The sequence below is a fragment of the Miniopterus natalensis genome, chromosome 5 (assembly GCF_054644295.1).
Source record: "Miniopterus natalensis isolate mMinNat1 chromosome 5, mMinNat1.hap1, whole genome shotgun sequence".
In the NCBI taxonomy this organism is placed as follows: domain Eukaryota; kingdom Metazoa; phylum Chordata; class Mammalia; order Chiroptera; family Miniopteridae; genus Miniopterus; species Miniopterus natalensis.
In genome coordinates this window covers 58,285,359-58,307,430 of record NC_142085.1, presented here as the reverse complement: position 1 = coordinate 58,307,430, position 22,072 = coordinate 58,285,359, and the positions used below count along the sequence as shown (strand labels likewise).

The following is a 22,072-nucleotide window of genomic DNA, read 5'->3' as shown; positions in this document are numbered from 1 at the left end:
AGACCTCGGACTTAGAGAATATTTTATGAATCTGACCCCAAAGGCAAAGGAAGTAAAGACAAAAATAAATTAATGGGACTGTGTCAAACTGAAAAGCTCTGCACAGCAAAACAAAGTGCCAACAAAACAAAAAGGCAACCAACCAAATGGGAAAAGATATTTGCAAACAACAGGTCCAACAAGGGGTTAGTGTCCAAAATATACACAGAACTCACTTAACGCAATACCAAAATTGAAAACATTTATTCAAAGAAATATATGTACCCCTACGTTCATTGCAGCATTATTCACAGTGGCCAAGACATGGAAACAACCAAAGTGTCCTCTGAGAGTTGACTGGGTAAAGAAGTGGTACATATATACTAGGGAATACTACTCGGCCATGAGGGAGGATGAAGTACTGCCATTTGTGACAACATGAATGGACCTTGAGAATATTATGCTAAGCGAAATAAGTCAGAAAAAACTAAGAACCATATGATTTCACTCATATGTAGGATATAAAACTGAAACTCATAGACACAGATAACAGTATGGTGGTTGCCAGAGGAAAGGGGGGTGGGGGAGATAGTAAAAGGTAAAGGGGGCCAAATATATGGTGACGGAAGATGACCTGACCTTGGGTAATGGACACACAATGCAACATACAGATCATATATCAAAGAATTGTACACTTAAAACCTATATAATCTTATTAACCAATGTCACACCAAGAAATTTAATTTAAAAATTAAATTACATTTTAAAAATCCAAGAAGGAAAAAACACACAAACTAGTTCACAGTTTCCCCTTCCTCCTAACCATCCCCACTTCATGTAAATGGTGAGACAGCCTCTCTCTATAGTTGACCCTTTTCTGACCAGCCAACTGAAGGGAGAGGTTCCTCTCCCCTCACTAGAGCTTAGAGGCAGATCTCTTTTTGAGAAGTCAGGGGCAACAGCCTAAGGAAATGAAAGCCATCATCTCACTAAACTGGCCTCAGCCCTGGCTTCCCACCTCTCCACCTCTCCCTCACAGGGGATCCACAGTGCCAAACATCTGGAGACATCAAAAAGTGTTCTTCCACTGAGAATCCAGGCTGATTCCTCTGGCTCTCAGAGTCAACAATGAAGGGAGTTAAACAGGTGACCAAAGGATAAAACCAGCTCAAATAAAGCTAAGTACATTAGAAACTCAAGCTTCTCTTCAACAAACAGAAGGATGCCTAATAGAAGGAAACCCCAAATCACTATTTACAGAAGCCCTTGATACCCAGTGGTGGTACATACCTGCAAAGCAGGGCAGTCACTGGTCAAAAAGTCCAATAATTCCTACAGTATTGTTTCCTAAGATTATGTTTTTTGGTCATACCATGATAGTCATTAGCCTCAATTGTCCTTCCCCGCACATTTTTAAGGGGATAGGTGGTTTTAGCTTGATGTCTTACATATAATATTTACATAATTTATTACATTAAAAATATGATAAAAACTTTGGTGCATACAAGTTAAACTACAGGCATACTTTGAGGTATTGCAGGCTTGGTTCCAGATCACCACAATAAAGCAAGCATCCCAATAGAGTGAGCAAATATAAATCTTCTTTGCCTTCAATTTGTAAAAAAAATGCAGCAACTATGAAGCGCAATAAAGTTTCATAATAAAGCGAGGTACTATTTGGGTAATAGCAGTTCAAGAAGAAGGGGAACTATGGGAGACTTAAAAATAGCTTTATTTCTGACAGTGGACTTGAAGTAAGAGCTGACTGACTCAAGTACCAAGTGCTTACAAAGACAGTACTTTAGGGAAGCTAGGAAAGCAGGGCCAAAACAGGCCCGACAGAGCACTGCAGCTGTGGAACTAATGGGACTACAACTGCCTCTGCACAACTGGGGGAAAGTCAACAACATTTATCATCCACTGTTTTTGCAGTTACTATGCCCTATGCAGTCATCTGCCCTTATCTGTGATGATTCTGATTCCCTGATCCTCTGCCCTTCCTCTTCAGATACTTATCACACTCAAAGGAGGGGTAGACAGCAGGCAGGCATGTGCACTCACTTTGTCTCCAGGAGAATAAACTCTCTTGGCTGGAGCAGGGGACCTGTATCTTTTACATTTACATGGTACATCCAAAAACAGGGCAATAAACGCTACACAATATTTTCAGTGGCTTTGGAATGCAGAATGATTTCTGCGGTTTCCTACTTTTCAACAGGTATACTGAGTTCAAAGCACTCGCTCTTGCTGTTCCCTCCAGAGATAGCAGCTTCAGCTTGTTGCTTCTCACTTGCTTGCAGTTTAATTTCCAAGACTATATCCATTCAACATTTAAAATGCTATTCCATAACTTTAAAAGAGCATTCTGTTTAAGTATACTTTTTATTGAATTTATTGGGGTGACATTGGTTAATAAAGCTATATAGACTTCAGGAATATTAATTATATTTTTTAAAGGTAAACTCAAAGTAAAGAGCCTGGCCCCTTTAAAAATTAGATGTACATGTGAAAGGGAGTAGGAAGCCTGCTAGATTGGTTAATGGGTAATCTCAGGATTTGTTGCAAACCAAAACTTTACAGTACTCTCTGACCTCAAAGTAAGATGAACAAATCTTCTAATTGGAATGAGGGTTTGTTTTGCTTTTTCCTTCCTTTTTTAAACAACTGTTTTCTCTATCTCTGTGTATGCTAAGATAAGAAAGGAGAGTAAATTAAAACAAGTGGGGCATTCCCTTAGGAAGTTTTTACATAAGCGCTATTCACCAGCAAGCCCAGTGAGGTGATTAAAGGTAGAAGAAAACTAATTCCACAGATTTGGGTAAGTAAAATTAAGCCCTTTATATCATATAATACTGAAATATGACTTTATGGCCATTAAGAAAGGTATTGATTCGGTCAGCCTTAAAATGTTTTTAGCTTATTAAACTTGACCAACTGTACTTTGAGAATAAGCAGCTCTAAGATATACTTGAAGTGAAAATACAAAATTTCTTTGCCTGTCAATGTTTTTTTCCTTTGCCTGCCAACATTTTTAAGGACTACCACCTTTGAGTTCCCCAGTGTTTATAATGAGTAAGATATTTCTGTCATAACTAAGCTTGTAGTACAGGTACAAACTGCCTCCTCAGCAGTTGACCAAATGGAGAGCAGACCTTTGGCCTAACAGAACTCCAGAAGGCATGGGTAGTTGGTTCTGTTTGTTTTAAACAGCCAGTCTTTCCATTTCATTATGATGGGTTTCCATGGTGTCAGTAATCACACATGGCACCATTAAGACACGTAAAAGCTGGGACACAGAAAAAAGAGGGAAGAGTTTCTGGAGTACAGATTATTTAACAGCCAACAGGGATAGAAAAAGAAGAGTTTAGAAGGAAGAAGATGGCTGGTGTTGGTCTAATTTTGAAAACAATTTCTAACTGCAAACATTCTTTAAAATCTTGTCATTTTTCCCTTAAAAAAAAAAAAAACTTAGGTTAAAACAAAACAAAATAATCCATCCTTGACATAGCATTATTTAGATCAGATCGAGATTTGACAAAATGTTCTAGAGTAATTATCAGTCAAAACTAATTTGGATTTAGATGCCAGTTCAAATAATCCTGAATTTTTAAAAATTGATTTTAGAGAGAGAGGAAGGGAGGATAGAGAGAGAGAGAAAGGGAGGAGAGAGAGAGAGAGAGAGGGAGGGAGGGAGGGAGAAAGCATCAATTTGTTGTTCCACTTATTTATGCGTTCATTGGTTGGTTCTTGTACGTGCCCTGACTGGCGATCGAACCCACAACCTTGGCATATCAGGACTATGCTCTAACCAACTGAGCTACCCGGCCAGGGCAATCCTGAAATTTTGAAGTTAAGATGGACTTCATCTTAAAATAGAAAATAAATCACTAGGATTTTTAGGTAACTTGAAATTATTTAGTGACCCTGATCATTATTTGTGTCATATACTTCATAAATCATCAAAAACTGTACTAGTCTTGGCCCTGGCTGGGTGGCTCACTTGGTAAGAGCATAGTCCCAATATGCCAGGGTTGCGGGTTCGATCTCAGGTCAGGGCACATACAAGAAGCAACCAATAAATGCACAAATAAGTGGAACAACAAATTGATGTTTCTCTCTCTCTTCCTCTCTCTCTAAAATCAATCAATAAAAAATAAAAAACAAACAAACTGGACTCATCTTTCCTAAACAATGAAATGTGTTTAATTTGCTGGTTGTTTTTTTTCCAAATTATAAGAGAAAGTTTATTTAGAACAGCCACAGAGGTAGAAGTGAGCCACAGAAGAAGTAGGCTCAGGAAACTAGTTACAGAGGCAAAAGAAGGGCCCTTGGATCTTAGGAAAAAAAACAAAGATATGCACCTTGAGAAAAGGGGGTGGGAAAGACACAGGTGAGCTCCAGAGAAAGAGAGCTGTTGGTTTATTTAAACTTTTATTCATTACACTTAAATCCAAATGTGACTCTTAACAGTTTCTTTCTTGGAGTCTCATTCTTGGCACACCAGATTTACCACTCTCTCACACCCTCAATTTCTGGCTAGTTTGGAGGAACACAATGGACTATGAATCGTTCAGTGTCTTTCTGTGCAGCAGTTAGAGTGCCTCTACTCTGGTCATCAAGATAGCTCTGGAGGGCTCAGCCATACAGTCTACAGCACTCTGAAGATGCATAGTGGCTGCAAAGGCTCTCACAGATGTGATTAATACTCTTATATGGCATCATGTGTTTCCATTTGGCCTTTTTTTTTTTTAAGGATATGCTCTTTTAAACTTACTCCTGGATTTACCTGGTGATAAAGTCACTCATTGGCTAAATATGCATACAAATAAACAGATAAGTGTGGGTTATGAAGTCACTAATCAGTAGATGAATTACATGAATTTGGAAAAGTAGTCCAAAATGAGCAAATGCACCCAACAAAAGGCTAGTTCAAATAGACCTAAATTTTAGAAGTTTAAAATAAATTTCATGTTGAAGTAGGAGGGGATAATTTCAGAAAGTATTATCTAAATCACTAGGATTTTAGGTAACTTGGTAACTTTACTTATTTAATGATCCTGGCAAGAATGTGAATAAGCCAGATATTTTGTATATTATCAAAATTGGTTCTCTTTCTTTTTGGTTTTTTTATTTTTCTTCTTTTTTTATTGAATTTATTGTGACACTGGGTAACAAAAATTATACAGGTTTCAGGTGCACAATTCCACAACACATCATCTATATACTGTATTGTGTATTTACCACCCCAAGTCAAGTCTCCATCCATCACCATTTATCCCCTCTATACCCTCCCTCCACCTCCCCCATACTCCTTCCCCCCAGCAATCACCACACTATTTCTCTTGAACAATGAAAAATGTGCAGATTGGTGGTTTATTGGAATTTTAATTTTTTTTACTTTAAAGTTGATTTGATTTTTGAGAGAAGCAGAGAAAACAGATCATTAGTTCTTATTTAGCATCTTAAATTTACCCTTAATTCTAAAGTGAACAAAGATTGATCCTTCCATAAAAATTCTGTCTTCTAATCTCATCTCATTAAGATTTCATCAGACCAATGATGTCAGCTAGAGAGCTCCTTTACCAAAGCCTCCTACCTCCTTTCTCCTCTAGTTTCTGTAAGGCACAGTGTTGAGTCTTTTCTATTAATTCTAAGAGTTATCCAATTGCTGACGACCCAGTATTACTTCAAATTCAATTTTTTAAAATCTGGATGAAGATTTTAAACTGTTAGGAATAGACCAAGATCAGTTTTCCTTCCACTGTTGTCATCTCCACATACTTCTGAGATTGTTTATCCCAATTTTTTACCCTTTCTTAAGAATAAGACCATTTTAGAGTCCAGAAGTGGGGTATATGATGAACATTATTTTAAACATGTTCAGTTCTATCTTGTGATTTTAAAGTGTTCAGGAAGAAAAGGACCACGCCCCTATAGGAAGAAAAATAGAAAATGGAAGGTCTAAGTGGTCTGGATTAAGGCAAATGGCATAGCAGAGAACACTTTTGTGGACAGGGAGTTGAAAGGCTTTGGCAGAGTAAGTAAAAATAATGTCTTTGGAGTCAAATTATGAGCTCTTCTCCTTACGAATTCTAAGATCTTTAGCATCAGTTTCCTGATCTCAGGTACTGCACACTGGTTCACAATACAGGTAGTACCACCCCACTAGGGGTATCTTTCCAATATAGTTGTGCCCAAGAATTGCCTTTTTAAAAATTAATTATTTACTTTTTACCTTTATTTTTATTATTGGCACTATTACAGATGTCCCCATTTTAAGTTTTTATTTTAATAAAATTTATATCACATTACACTTACCACTTTAACCATTTTTAATTGATTTTTTAAAAAATATATCTTTATTGATTTCAGAGAGAGGAAAGGCAAGGGAGAGAGAGAGGTAGAAACATCAATGATGAGAGAGTCATTGATTGAGCCCGCAACCCGGGCATGTGCCCCGACCGGGAATCGAACCCCGATCACCTGGATCCCAGGTCGATGCTCAACCGCTGAGCCACGCCCGGCCAGGCTTTAATTGATTCTTTAAGGAGAGGAAGGGAGGGAAGGACGGAAAGGCGAGAGAGAGAGAGAGAGAGAGAGAGAGAGAGAGAGAGAGAGAGAGAGAGAGAGAGAGACAGGGGTGGAGACAGAGAGAGAGAGAGAGAAACATTGATTTGTTCCACTTAATTATGCATTCATTGGTTGGTTCTTGTATGTGCCCTGACTGGGATCAAACCCAAAACTCACTGTATTGGGATGACACTCTAACCATCTGAGCTACCCTGTCAGGGCCCACTTTAACCATCAATCATCACCAGCATCCATCTACAGAACTTTTTCATTTTCCCAACTGAAACACTGGACTATTAAATAACTCCCCATCTACCCCTTCCCCAAGACCCTGGCATCGCCCATTCTACTTTCCATCTCTATGAATTTGACTACTTTAGGTATCTCACCTAAGTGGAATCATACAGTATTTGACCTTTTGTGTCTGGCTTATTTCACTTAGCAAGTCTTCAAGGTCCATCCATATTGTAGCATTACCTTTTATAATAGATATTATTCATAAATTACTTCGTTAACTTCTCCTTTATGCTACAGGTAGGGCACTGACTTTTTTTAAAATTATGTGTACAGGTAGGTTATATGCTCTAAGAATTTTATTTCAGAAGAGAAAAGGAGGCACTGGATCTGACACACTGCTCTAGACACATAATAGGGTTGTAGAGCTTAAAAAGCCCTCACAAGAAAGAGGTGGAATTGGGACACTAGGACTAAGCAACCCCAACCCCTGGACCCAGAGCAGCCCTGGGAGCTGAAGAGCAAGGAGGTACCTGGCAGAGAATTATGAAAAGTCCCTGAGGCAACTCCTGAGGAGTCAGAAACATAGAAAAGAAAACCACGTGGTCACATAAGCAGAGGTACAGTTAAGCAGGGACACGGACACTTTATTTATGTTATAACTATTACAATGCTTTATAACTTCACTAATCAGTGTATGGCAGCACTTAAAACCCCACAGATGTGTGCGTGGGTCAAGAAGGGCATGGGCACGGGTAAGCCTCCTCGCCAGTGGTCATGCATTCCATTCTTCTGGACCCAACTGGAGGAAGGCACAGGAGGTGTTATTTTACTTCAGCAGGGCTGACTATGTGCCTCTTGTAACCCATTTCCATAGCTTTAAATTATTCCACATTGAAACCAGTGTAGATAAGATACTTTTACTTCTATTATTTAAGCTTTAAACCACAGCCTGTCATCATGTGACCAGAGAAAATCTCTAAACCAATTAAGTCCTTTCCCTGTAAGATGGAGATAAAACTTCTCACCTTTGGGGGTTATATACTGAAGATCAAAGAAAGGAAGGAAGAACCTGAAGAACACGGAGTGCTGTCAGAATGAGAAGTGGCAATCAGCAGGGAAAGTGGGAGACTTCATATTTCAGCAATTCAACCACTATAAGCTCAGCCTGAAAATGATCGAAAATATTTGAGTGCCGGGCACATGCTGGGTGCTGGGGACGGAGCAATGACGAAGGGCTCTTCACTTACCCTTGTGAAGCGTACGGTCTACCTTATCTGTTTCTTCTGTATCATTTCCTAGGGTGTCAGGACACTTCCAACAGAAAACTCTCCAATGTCTTTTGTAGATAAATCCAGTTTTCACCAGCCTTTCCCATACTTTCGTTGAACACATTATACAGTACAAGGACCTAATGAAAATATACTACTGCTACTTTTCAATTTGAGTTAAAATTAGATATTTTAAATTATTTGTGAATGCCTTTCTCCCTAGCAAGTTTTAAATCCTTTAGTGGTTCAGGGCCTGCATCCTGGGGATAATTTTTATGCCTGAATAAACCATGCATCATTTCTAAAAAACTGTTGAATTATATATAGTTATTTTTGACTAAGTATAATTTGAAAGGTGTGACAAACTTATTCTGCCTTACTAAAAGCAGCAGCTCTGTTTTAGTTTATTGTTAAGTGATTAGTTTTCTAGATTTCTTATGCATTACATCCTGTCCTCCTATCAACTTCCTCTACTAGTATACTACAATTTGAAAAGAAATACTCAAAAGAAAAAAAACAACTAACTTGTTTTAATGAGAGTGTTGTGTTGATATGTAACCTCAACATTAATGAGTCACAAGTGGCCAGAGAAGTAAAGATCCTTACTTATCTAAAGTAGGAGACCGCTGTTGAACACTGCCCAAGGCACAAAACTGATAAATGGGCAGATAAGCACTAACCTGAGTAGTCAAACTGCAGCAGATGTTGAGAGCTGCAGGGAAATAAATGCAAGGTTAGAAAAGCATAGGCACCACTGAAAAAATCTAAAAGAAGTGGGGATGAAATGAAGGAGAAAGGCTGTCCAGTCACTCGTGTAATAACCACGGGAACTGAGGGCAGTAGCGTATTATTAGAAGATAGAAGTGAATCAAGTCTCTGAAGAAAAAGCAATGTTTGGGTCCTCTGGAAGCACTTTTCCTTGTCAATGTGTAGATTTCCATACAGGGTGGGGCAAAAGTAGGTTTACAGCTGTTGATATGGAAAATAATAAATAATAGCACGAGAATAACCTGTTTCTCATACTCACAACTGTAAACCTACTTTTGCCCACCCTGCATAAAACAGATAAAAATAAGTTGTATTAAAAAAATTCATCAATTGTTGGATGGCCTTAAAGATGGAAACTAGAGACATTTTATGCCATAGGCTTCCCAAGGGCAATAGGAAGCTGTTTGGGTTTTGTATCTTCTAAATATCTAATACTGCTCTTTGCCCACAGAAGGCACTTACTGTCACCTCCTCACAGGCTGTCCCTGACTTCCCAAAATGAAGTTACCTCCCAACATTACCTTTCATCTCATTTTTATTTTCTTCAAATAAAGTACCATTATTTGAAAATCACCTTGTTTATGTGTTTTTCTTATTTACTGAGCTCTGTGAGGGCAGAGACTACATGAACGTTAGGAAGTATTTGCCCAGTGAATGCCTTGAACTGTTCAAACGAGTTGTAATTAGAAGGAGTAACACACATGCAAAACTAAGACAGTCACAGAGTGTAACAACCTATTCTAATTCTATTCTAATAACACCCCTGCCACTATGTGAGCAAAAAACCTCCCAGGTTCTTATCAGTGGGTGAACCCATATCCGTGCTGCTTTCCTCATCAAAGGCTGCTGTGAGAGCTGAATCAGAAAATGTGCATGTAAATACCTTCTTATACTTTTTAGAAGTTCACTGAGAAGGGAATGAGAATGAATAAATGAAGGAATGAATAAAATATTTCCAGACCACATAACAGTAAGAACGAAAAAACAAGAAATGTATGCAGGGATTGTGCATGTGCATATAATCAGTGAATCTCAATGGATAAATTCTGACGCTTCAATCAGTACACTACACAAAACATATACTGTGTCAGATTTTTATAAGCTTCTCTTTGAATTAAAAAGTAGAAAAAATTAGAAAATCTTGGTGAAAAAGCAATGTGATTACTTTTAATTCTTCAAAGTACAACAGTCACCCCTTATCTGCAGTTTCACTTTTTGTGGGTGCAGTTACCCGTGGTCCAAAAATATTAAATGGAAAAATTCCAGAAATAAACAATTTATAAGTTTTAAATTGCACTTCATTCCAAATAGCATGATGAAATCTCACACCATCTTGCTTGGGAAGTGAATCATCCCTTTGTCCAGTGTATCCACACTGTGTATACTACCCACGTTAGTCACTTCTTAGCTATCTAGGTTATCAGATTAACTGTACTTGTGTTCAAGTAACCCTTATTTTACTTAATAATGTCCCAAAGCACAAGAGCAGTTATGCTGGCAATTCGAATATGCCAAACAGAAGCCATAAAGTGTTCCTTTAAGTCAGGAGTGAGGAACCTTTTTTCTACCAAGGGCCATTTGGGTATTTATAACACCATTTGCTGGCCATACAAAATTCATCAACGCAGAAATTATCTATGACAAAAACTCCTAGATTTATTGAATTTTGAGTCCTGCCTGCGGTTGCCTTGGCAGGGCCAGACCAAATGATTTAGAGGGCCCTATATGGCCCTCGGGCCAGATGTTCCCCACCCTTGCTTTAAGTGAAAACGTGAAAGTTCTCAACTTAGTGGGGAAAGTAAAAAACATCATATACTGTGAAGAGAAATTTGTGAAAAGTTTTCCGAGAGAAACCACATTCACATAACTTTTATTAGAGTATATTTCTATAACTGTTTTATTATTATTAATCTCTTACTGTGCCTAATTTATAAATTAAACTTTATCATAGGTATGTATGTACAGGGTGAGGCAAAAGTAGGTTTACAGTTGTTTGTATGGAAAATAATATAATAACTAATAAATAATAATACAAGAATAAACTGTGTTTCATGTACTCACAACTCTAAACCTACTTTTGCCCCATCCTGTATAGGAAAAAACATAGTATATAAAGGGTATGGACAAAAAAGAAGTTATATGGAAAATATGTTTACAGGATGGTCTGATCATAAATTCCTAACTGGGCAGGTCATGGTGGGTAGTCACACTCCAGGAATATAACTTTTCAGTAAAAGGTTTGTCTTTGCCTTAAGCAAGCCCTGTCCATTGTTTTTATGCATCTATGTTAACACACTTTTGAAATAATGGTAACCACCCTCAAGAAAGCACATAATCTTGTTAAATATCCTATAATCCAACCTTCACCTTGCTTTCTCCCATCTTCATTTAATCTTACATTCCCTCCTTAATTTCAAATGTGTAAAAGAAACCGCAAAACTGTCATTTTTTCCAGAGCACTTGAAATCTTGCTTTCTGGCAATTTCATCAGTTTAGCTCAAATACACTCATAAAAACCCTCCAAGTTTGGACATTTCTTACATCCACATTCACTTGGCATGGCAGGCAGGATTCCAAAGCCCACACAGGACCACCCTGCAGACCCAGACCCGATGCTAGGTACCAGCAAGGGCCCATTGTGCCCCACCAGCTTCTGCTTTGCACTCTCTGAACTTGGGTTCAGAACCCTGGTCCTGCCTGCTGTAGGACCCTGACTTTATTTGCACTGTTCTTAGAAAGTCCTCGAGGTGGACAGGGTTGAAATAATCCAGGGAAAGGGGGAAAGATGGGTTGCTGCTTTTAATTTTGGCTTTTAATTGGATTGCTCACTGAGAGTCTCAACAAAACCCTTGCTGGTTAAGTGAGAAACTGAACTCTCTTTAGCTCAGAAAGAGAAAGGACACTTGCTTCCGAAGAGTCAGTGGGATGGTGACAGTTGTTTTAGATCCCAAATCCGAAGTGGCAGAGATGGGCTGTATGAGGCACCCAATGTGGCAATGCAACCGATCCCAGAGAAACTGATGGGAGTTCACTTTTCATTGTGAAGGGCAGGGTGCCCTGCAATATGCTCACCCTGAGAGTGGGGCCCATGCCCTAGAAGGCATCATGGTTCTGGCAGCATCTGGTAAGCTCTTGCTGGCCCTGCTCTGGTATTCTTGGGTGACTACGAATCTCCATGGTGTTGCCTGAGGAAAAATTTCCTCTAGGGCATGAAGCAGCCCTATTGGGGTATTCATCACTTTTGGCTTGTCATGCAAAGGCTGGTTTTCCCTAGATGAGTCTCCTTTAATACTTCTAAATTAATCTTTTGATTAATTAGAAAAAGCCAGCTATATTTTCATTGGTCTCTCAAAGTTTCAAAAAGAGGATTTACGTAAATGGATCAACAACCTATGATGTCCTTTAGTTGTCAACCCAATTCTTTGAGGTGTTAAAAATGGATGTCCTTATTTTAAAATGGGGAAGGTCATTTGGAATTTGACTTGTCAAGGACAGACATAAATTATAAATGCTTCAAAAACAAAATTTATATCTAATTGTTCTTTTATAAACTGGTGAGTTTTTCTCATGGCAACAGGTCTCTGTTTGGGTCTGTCTGTGTCTATGTACGTGTGATGTAAATGTTAGATAATTTCCTACCTCCAGATGGTATTATTAAAATTAATTTAAAGGCAAGCACTTGTAAGGATTGGGTAATTCTAAAATTGTAAGAAATATAGAAGCTACCTCAAATGCTTTTCAAGTTCACATGATCTAAGGTTAATCTTCAGTAAATACAAGTTAAAGTTTGTTGGCATACGCAGAACAGACATGTCTTTTGAGTTCTTGATGTCAAATACAATATTTCTATTTTACCTGGGTTTATAAAAATAAGTTCATCTTAATAAATATCTCAATATATGTAGGAACACCTCAAAAAGTTTGTTTTTATGTTAAATTGCATGGGAAGCATTGTAAAGTATGTGATGAAAGAAACTTCTAGGGTATATTGTATGGGTAAACAATGGTTGTAAATTACACACATAGGGCGATGGAAAACCCAAGACAGCCGCCTGGTTCCTCAAAGCTCTCTGGAAAACCCCATTTTTGGTTTTTGCATTCCTTCATGCATCATAGTGTACCTAAGCTGGACTTAAATTAGGTGAAGGAAGTTATGAGCTGACATTATTGAAAGGAGACATCTTACACTATTGTCAAGGTTTGATAGTCACTTCAGGAAAATGACAAAATAGGTAACCACTTCCTTTCACAGTGAGCTCCCAGGAGACAAAAACTTCAGATTTTGTTTTTTGGAAAGGACATCAAATAAAAGAAACTCATTAGAAGAGACCTTATCAGGTACCTACCTTCAAATGGACATTGACCCTTGTCTCTCATGCTCGCCTCCCCCCTACAACAAACATCAAAGACTCCTCTAGGATGAGAAACTGCTGACATCAGAGGTGGACAGCTACCCCAAGACAATAAAACCAGTTCAACTGCTACTGAAAACTTTGAAGAGCTGGACTGTGTCAAAATGGCAAAGCAATCTCCTGATTGGAAAATGAACCCTATGAGTTGACTAGGGTTATGTAAGTGAGAAAACAATTTCATTCCTCAAATATATAATTGTTTCTACTATGTACACATTTATATTTTAGGCTATGATAAGCTTCTTTTTATTGTGCATGGAAATTCTTGGGTGTTACACCTGGTTCTGCCACTTCTATAACTATGTGAGTTCTGGCAAGCAAGTTAAACTTTCTGTGCCTTAGTTCCTTTACCAGTCTAAAAAAAGTGCACTTAAATGACCCGTACAATCCCTTTCACTCTTAAATTACTGTTATACTTTTTTTCAGGTATTTAAATATTTTATTTAAAAGCCACACTCCTAAGAAGACTGAGGCTCAAGCCCAGGCTGCGTCAGGTACCAACCTTGCAACCCTGAGCAAGTAGTCTTAACACCCGGTTATAAAAAAAAAAAAAAAAAAAAAAAAAAAGGCCAAAATGGAGTCACTTTTGCTAAGCCACATCACCAAACCAAAACTTAATAACCTAACTGCAGTTTCAGCCTCTCCCGGGAGTGGAATTTTAAACCACTCAGTCTGTAATTTCCTGAACACTAGTGAGGTAATCAGCCTGAGAGGAACCCCTGCTATGCCCCAAGGGAAGGTGTTCTTGCCTGAAATAATCCACTCTTTTAACTTCTTAGTTCCACCCTCTTTCTGCCTATAAAAACCTCCCATTTTGTACAACTTATCAGAGTGCCCTTTTAGTTGCTAGATGGGATGCTGCTTGATTTATGAATCGCTTAATAAAGCCAACTAAATTTTCAAATTTACTCAGTTGAATGTTTTTAACAGGTCTGATGACAGCTTCAGAACCAAGTGAACTTCTGATGGCATTCTGGGTCAATGAGAAACACAGGCGCAGCACCCACAAACACCATTTTGAGTTCACTGTCTTTCTCGAAGAATCCTCGAGATGTTGGTAAGTCCCTCCTAGTTTTTTACTCTGCTCTCTGGTTCAGCTCCAGATCTAAATGGGTTTCCTTTATAGGTCAGGTCAGCTTGAGATGGGAGACAATTCTACCTGGATCCAATTGAGGGGGTTAAAGCAGCAATTTTCAACCTTTTTCATCTCATGGCACACATGAACTAACTATTAAAATTCTGCTGATCTGACCAAAAAAAAAGGTATAATTTTTATTGCTTTACAAAAATAATAATAATAGTAATAGTAATTACCTATCCTTTTGCTCCAGTGACTTTAAAAAAAATCAGGTGCCTATACTAGTATATAAGGATTTCTGGTAGCAAGAATTGACGAATCACACACAACCTTATATGACAATAAGACGCAACTCTATTATATGACCTATACATTTATGGTTCAAGACAGTGCATTCATTACCAGGTGGCTATTGCTGTTAGCTGTTGCCTTTTTTTTAACTTGACAATAAGGGGAAAGAGGTCAGTGCCCCTGACTATATAGGTATTGCATGATTTGAAAATTCTTACGGCACACTGGTTGAAAATCGCTGGGTTAAAGGCTTCTGTCTGGAGCCAACTGAGTTAGCAGACAGTTTCACATAGAACCAAGCCACTAGCCTTTCAAACCGCAAGGAAAATAGGATGTGTTTTTAGCTACAATAAGGTATGAGAAATGAAGCTGCATTTTTGCTAAGGGAAATGAGAATAACTTTGTCTAAACTAGAATTTCTGGTTACAAAGGATAAACTAAATGTATACAAAAAGCTGAAGAGAGAAAGAGAATTTTACTTTGTGTAATTAATAAGCTGGCTAAAAATTGTATTATTATTAGGGTTTTAAAAAATTAAGCTTTAATATCATTGGTGTATTTATGTAAAACCAAAACTTTTTTTTTTCATCTGCTAAAGATTTTTCTTTTTCAGTAATCTCTTGAAAGCAAAATTCTGTGTTTTAGCAAAAAAATTTTTTGTTTTATATTGTCTTTAATCAGGCCTTTGATTATTTAAGAAAACTGAATCTTCTCAGTAACAGCTTTTTGTTTTTGTCTTTGTAATCTTTTATTGTCACTTTGGTAAAATATATAATTAAATGCAGGGTGGAGCAAAAGTAGGCTTACAGTTGTTCATATGGAAAATACAATAATTAATAAATAATAATTTAAGGTTCACTGTTTCAAGTACTCACAGCTGTAAACCTACCTTTGCCCCACCCTGTATTATTTCATAATAATCTATGATCCTTATTTATCTAGTCAAGTATCCAAAAATCAAATTCTAAACAAAGTCCTTTTGGACTCCAAACTAACTTGGAGATTTCCCAGAAAGCCCCTGAGAGAAAGGAAGGGAAACCTGCAAGGCAAAGAAAACTTTGATCTAGGTCCAGAGTGGCAAATAATAGGCAGCATTCCATCTCTGACCCAATGAAGGAACAGCAGATTCTTTCATAGAATGAACATGAGGCTTAGAGTCTGGAACCTATGTTCAAATCCCAGCTCTGAACATAACTCAGTGAGTGACTTTGAATAAGCATAGCTTAGCGGAGTCATTTCCCTAGATCTAAGTATGTAGTTATTTATTATACTTATTACACTCATCTTTGTGATGGTTATGTGAGATTTTGTGAAAATGCTTGACACATACGAGTCTTGACAAGTGTACCCGAACCTCCCTCTGAGGAAGCCACACAGAGATAAAAGCATGTATGCTATTCCTCGTTGCCCTGAGCTCTAGGCCTGGAGCAGTATTCCTGCTGAGACCACAACATGAACAGAGGTGCCCTAGCTAGTGAGGTCTAACAGCTACATTCCATTATTGACCATGAGAGCAATTGGCATTAATCAAAGCTATAAAATATCTCTTGAGGCACTACATGCCCAACTTATTGGCTTGTTTGCTTCAAATTTTCATTTCTAATTAAAAAATACAACTTGTTTGTTCCCAATTACAACTGATCTTAGTGTCCACTTCATTGCCCTGTCAGCAAGCAAATGACTGTCTTAATCATAGTATCAGGCAAATGAGATGCTTCTATCAGGTCAAAGTTTCTTTTGAGAACAGTCAATTATTATCTGCCATAAAACGACACACATATCTTATCATGAAGATTTTTGAAAACAGGCTAATACACCTATACTGCAGATTTCAACACGAGTCCATCATATTCTCTTTGATAGAAAACTATATGGGTTTAAAACTTAAAAACTAAAGCTACCAACTATCATAGAGTCATAGAATACAGGGACTAAATTATCTATTTTCAAAGGTGAGTAGTGGTGGAGAGATGTGAAGCAATTAAAATTAAATCGTCCTACTGAGGATGGAGCATCGAGAAACCACTGAGAAAGGCTGTCTCATCGTCGTTTGTGGTCGGTGCTCCACCAAAGCTACAGAGATGTGTGGTCGGCCGCCGGCTCCTGCGTCCCAGTCTTGTTCTCATACACACCACCCAAGGCTCCTTGGCATTCTCACTTGCTACACACTAGGGCAGACACCACCTGTCTAACTTTCCGTGTTAATGAGGATGGCCACCAAGAGTTCTTTTTCCCTCCTCCCATATACTTACAATTATGAGACATAGAAATTTCTTCCATTTATCAGGTTATAATTTCAACATATGCATATAAAGCTGTGGTTCAAAGCAAAACACATCAACTGTTTCCTCCATCAACAGATGGCATTAGTGCTATTCAATTTTTCTGAGGTTTGCTGAGTTTGAGCTTATTTGATGTGTTCAGTGACTGAATACCAGAATGTCTCTTAAGTCCAAAATGTGAAAAATCATTATGGCATGAAAGCAGAGAATTTTTTTTAAAAAATTTTTAATTGATTTTTAGAGAGAGAAGGGGAGAGGGAGAAAGAGAATCATCAAACTAGCAACCTTTTGGTGCACGGGACGACGCTCAACCAACTGAGCCACATTGGCCAGGGCAGAGCAGAGAATTTTAAAGATTACAATGGTGAGAAAACAGCCTGGCCGGTGTGGCTCAGCGGTTGTGCATCAATCTATGACCCAGGAGATCAAGGTTCGATTCTGGGTCAGGGCACATGCCTGGGTTGTGGGCTCCATCCCCAGTCGGGGGCATGCAGGAGGCAGCTGATCATGACTCTCATCATTGATGTTTCTACGTCTCTCTCCTCCTCTCCCTTTCTCTCTCTGAAACCAATAAAGATTTTTTTTAATGGTGAGAAAATAAATTGCTTATATGAAACCACCAATGGAATAAAAAGATCAAGGGGCAAGCTGACATTCAGAGGTCAGGGTGATAAGGAGTCAGACAAGAAACTAAGGAGTGATGGAGAGGTAGGAGGAAAACTAAGCGAATGTTGAGCTTCTGGAAGCTAATGAAGAAACACAGGAGAAGGAGCCTTAAAAACCTAACCCAGAGAACCAAACTCTCAGGCAAAAGGAGCACCTCATAAAATATGAATTAGCTGCTACTAGAAATGGTTATTTAGAAAGTTCGGTCTCACCTAAAGTGATCAGTAAGATTTGTACCCTTATTTGTACCCTTCATTTGAAGCTTCCAAGGAGCAATATAATTCCTTCATTTTTAAAAGTAAACTACTAAAAAAACGCTCCAACCTTGCTTTGAGGGTGAGACTGCCAAAAAGCACACATAGTCCTCAAATCATCATGTATAGTCTAAAAAGCAAGATCTTAGGATTTTTAACATAACCACGAGAGCACTTCATTCTGAATCTTTAAAGAAGACCTAGACAGATAAATTAGTTCCCTAGTTAATTAAGGATCTGGTTTTAACCCAAATCTCATGCTCAAGGTCCAATTCCGATCCTGTGAAGTTTTTACTAACCACTTTTCCAAATGGATATCTTCTCTGACTCCATAGTCCTCTGCCCCCCAAAACTACTCAATAGGCAATCACACTGTCTTAAAATAACTCTCATTTTTATACCAGAACTGGATAGATGCTTTACATATGCTTTCTCTAATCCTTACAACTTTACAAAATTGGGTTTACTGCTATTTTATAGATGAAGAAACTAATGTTTAGAGAGGTTACCCAAGGCTGTCCAGGATTCAAACGCAGATCTGTCTTACTTCAGAGCCTGTACCTTTACCCACCATACAATACTGCCTTCTTGCATAAAAGTACTACACTAATTATCAGTTACTATCTCTGCGGACCCCGGGCAAGTTTTCAAATCTCCCAGTGCCTCAGTCTTCTCATCCATGAAATAAGGATGATACATTACAGCCAGGGTATTGTTTTGAAGATTAAATAAGATAATGTATGTAAAAGTCCTTTATAAACTATAAGGGTTTTTATTACACTACTAGGTTTTATGTTCCTTTAGGACAGGTTCTTATGCCTTGCATGTCTATGCCCTTCAACACCCAATGAAGGGTTTAATATGAATTGAATATCATCTAGTAGTCTTTGGAAAGATTTGAAACACCTTTTCCCCTCTGAGGATGAAAGTGGTGTCCCAATCCATGAAGTCTGGATTAAGTGCCCTTAATCCAAACTTTAAAATACAACACAGCAACAACTCAGTGCACCCATCAAACATGAGATTTAAACACCCTACATGGCATTTAACTGCCTGGTGTTTCCTCTCCAACATGGCTTTCAGTGCCATAGCAGTCTGACAAAGAGAAAATTCCAAATAACAACACCTTTTGTAAGAAAATACAACTACAGGAGGACAAGCAGGAAAAGGCCTGGCTTGTTATCAGAACTGACAGATGTCACTGTTCTGTGTACTCTCTGATTTATAGCCTCCTGATGACGATAGTCTCTATAACACTTCTAACTCATCACTCACTAAGAAATTTATTTACTTTAAGGAAAAGACCATAACATATTTATTAAGTTTTCTTAGGCATATTCATCCCCCTCCCCCCCCCAATAAGATGGGCATATCTGGTGGTATATCCAGGGAAGTGGCCCAATATGCTCCAAAGTAAGGCTGTACTAGATTTGCTACCAGGTAAGCACAGTGGAAGGCAACCAACCCCTGCTCTGATTAGGAAGTCACATAACATCTTTGTTAACGATGGATCCGTTTTCCAGTCTGTAAAACGTAGGCTTTTACATATTTTTGCCTACTTCACAGATTTACTGTGAAGGTCAAATAAAATAGTGTATGTTAAATTAATTTGCAAGTTCTAAATATATTACCTGAAATAACTAGACAATCACCCACTACTTGTCCTTGGTAAATGTTTGGTATAACAAAGTTGAGAGAATGATTTCTCTGTGTGTGTTCACCTTACAGTACCAAAGAGAATTTTTTTAAAAAAATATACTCATCTGCCCTGGCTGGTGTGGTTCAGTTGGTTGAGCATTATTCCTTGCACAGAAAGGTCACCTGTTCAACTCCCAGTTCAACTCAGGATACATACCCAGGTTGTGGGTTTGATCCCTGGTTGGGGTGCAACCAACTGATGTTTCTCTCTCACATGAATATTTCTCTCTCTCCCTCCCTTCATCTCTCTCTAAAAAAATCAATGAAAACATTTAAAAAAATTTTTTTAATTTTTAAATTAAAAATATATTCATCTTTGAAAAGAGCATAACAAAGGTCATCTTATCTAAAGAAGCTACGGAAGAGGTAACTGGTAAAGTTGATCCTTCCACAATGGATCTATAGTCCAACAAAAAATAGTTTTCAATGGTTTAGATATGCCTCCGAAAAAGTGTGAAATGGGCCATTAGATCAAGATGTAGCCACACACTGCACATGTGACAGGGGTCAAGTACTAGCTCATTTTACCTAGTAGCTCAGTCACTGCAAAATAGCTCACAGTTGTAAAAACTAGTCCTTCCTCTCTCCCCAGTGGTCATCCCAGATGCATCCCCAACATTTCTGGCAAAAAGAGAGTAAGGAGAATTGAGAAATCAAAATTATTCTTGGATCCAGGACATGCCTGCCATCTCTCTTCATGTTTCCCTAGCCTAATTCCTTTCTGAACTGGGCATAGGAACCCACATGTTGATAATATAGTTTACCAGCTGACCACTTGAGCTCAGTAATTTTTTTACCTCGTTACGAACTCTCACTAAAACTTTTAACTAAAGAAAAACTGCACAAATGTTCAAAAGTAAAAAAAGCTAGAAAAGACTGGATTCACACACATAGTATACATACAAAAGAAAAATTTATCCTAGTATCATTTTTGTTTATCAAGTATGTTGAACTAACTGTAAGTAGTCACTAACTGTGACTTTCAGTCACAACAGTAAGAAAAAAGGAAGAAACATAAGCATCTTTGAGCAAATTCTACCAGGGGCAAATATTTGAGACACTGCTTATTTTTGATTTAGTATAAAGAGGCTGTATTTGCCTTTGAAATAATGATAAATGATATAAATTGCTTGAGCACTCGAAATCCTAATTTCCTATGAAACCCTTCCCTCTCCCCTCCTTGGGAACTCGCTAACATCTCAAATAATCAATCCCTTAATAGAATTCCCATTTTCCCAGAAGTATCCCACAAGTGAATGTAATGTTGCTGTGTGTCAAGGCCATGGCTTTGTGTTTACCTAACTTTTCCCCTTTTATTCAAAAAGAATTTACTGATAGCAAAATCACTTCGCCATTTTTGTCCCTGGTTATGATTTGTAAGCCACTTGAAGCAACAGTGACCAGTCAAGTTTTTCAGACTAAAGCCATTTGCTCCTTTTTTTAAAGCTTGTTTTTGTTTGTTTAGGTTTGGTGATGTTTAAAATACCAAAGAATAGCATTAAACATTTCCTCTGTTTCAAGATTTGATGGATGTATTGACTTTGTCTTAAAAGACCTTGAATTTCAGGAGTCCCTGAATTGTGATCAGGAGAACTTTCAAGGCCAACTCCAACCTGATCTATCTTTCCATTCTAAGTCTTCCTGCATGAAACAGTAATATCTGTTGCCAGCAAAGCCAAGGACGCATACTCACCAAGTGAACATAAGGCACAAAGTATCCAAAAAGTGCAAGTGGTATTCCAACTGCCCACACTGCATAAGCTTTCACCTTGAAGATGGCAAAATTGAAAAATTTTTTTGGAGGTCTGAACTTTCTCCTGGAAAAGAGGGAGGATCTGTTGCCTCCTTTGATTCCACTCTCTTTCTCTCTGACACTGGAAGCAAGAGGTCGGTAAGTAAAGCCAGCCAGAAAGAGAACAAACATGAAGATGCAGAGGATTCTCAGTGTGTAAAAGAGGCCCACACTCTCAGTCAGAACCCTTAAAAGGAAAGGCAGCAAAATTGTGAAGATACTGCTGCCAGCAGTGACAATGCCATTCACCAATCCAAGTCGCTTCTTGAAATAGTGTCCCAAAATGACCAATGAAGGCTGGTATGCAAAGGAGCAGCCACTGGCAAATATGATTCCATAGGTAAGGTACAGAGGTTCGATGGAACTGTGTAAAGATGAAAAACATGGAAAGCAGCTTTCATTATTTTTATCATGTGCTTGGTAGACTAAAACCTTATCATACAAGTGAGTTTTAGTTAATCAGTGTATTTTCTACAAATAAAATTTAACTAAACACAAGTGAAAAACTTAATAAACCAAGAATGTAACACTAAAAATATCTTAATTTTATCTGAATGGGTAATTCAAATGCCTCAAGTATGTGAAAAATGACTCCTAAAGTCATCAGTGATTTTGTTCCTCCTTCTCTTTCCACGGATTTCTGGTGAACCATGCAGCACTGGGTAAAAGCTATGTGCTCTCCACCTTAGCCAGGTGGCTCAGCTGGATGAGTGTTGTCCCATGCACCAAAAGGTGGCAGGTTCAATTCCCGGTCAGGACACATGCTGGGATTGCCGG

General features: G+C 38.2%; 1 protein-coding gene across 1 annotated transcript in view; it reads right to left on the bottom strand.

Annotated features, from left to right (window-relative positions):
* SLC16A10 (solute carrier family 16 member 10) overlaps positions 1-22,072 on the bottom strand; it is a 113,338-nt gene that overhangs the window by 24,257 nt on the left and 67,009 nt on the right. The window contains 1 exon segment of the mRNA XM_016217532.2: positions 21,197-21,659. Within this exon segment, the coding sequence (XP_016073018.2) occupies positions 21,197-21,659 (463 nt within the window).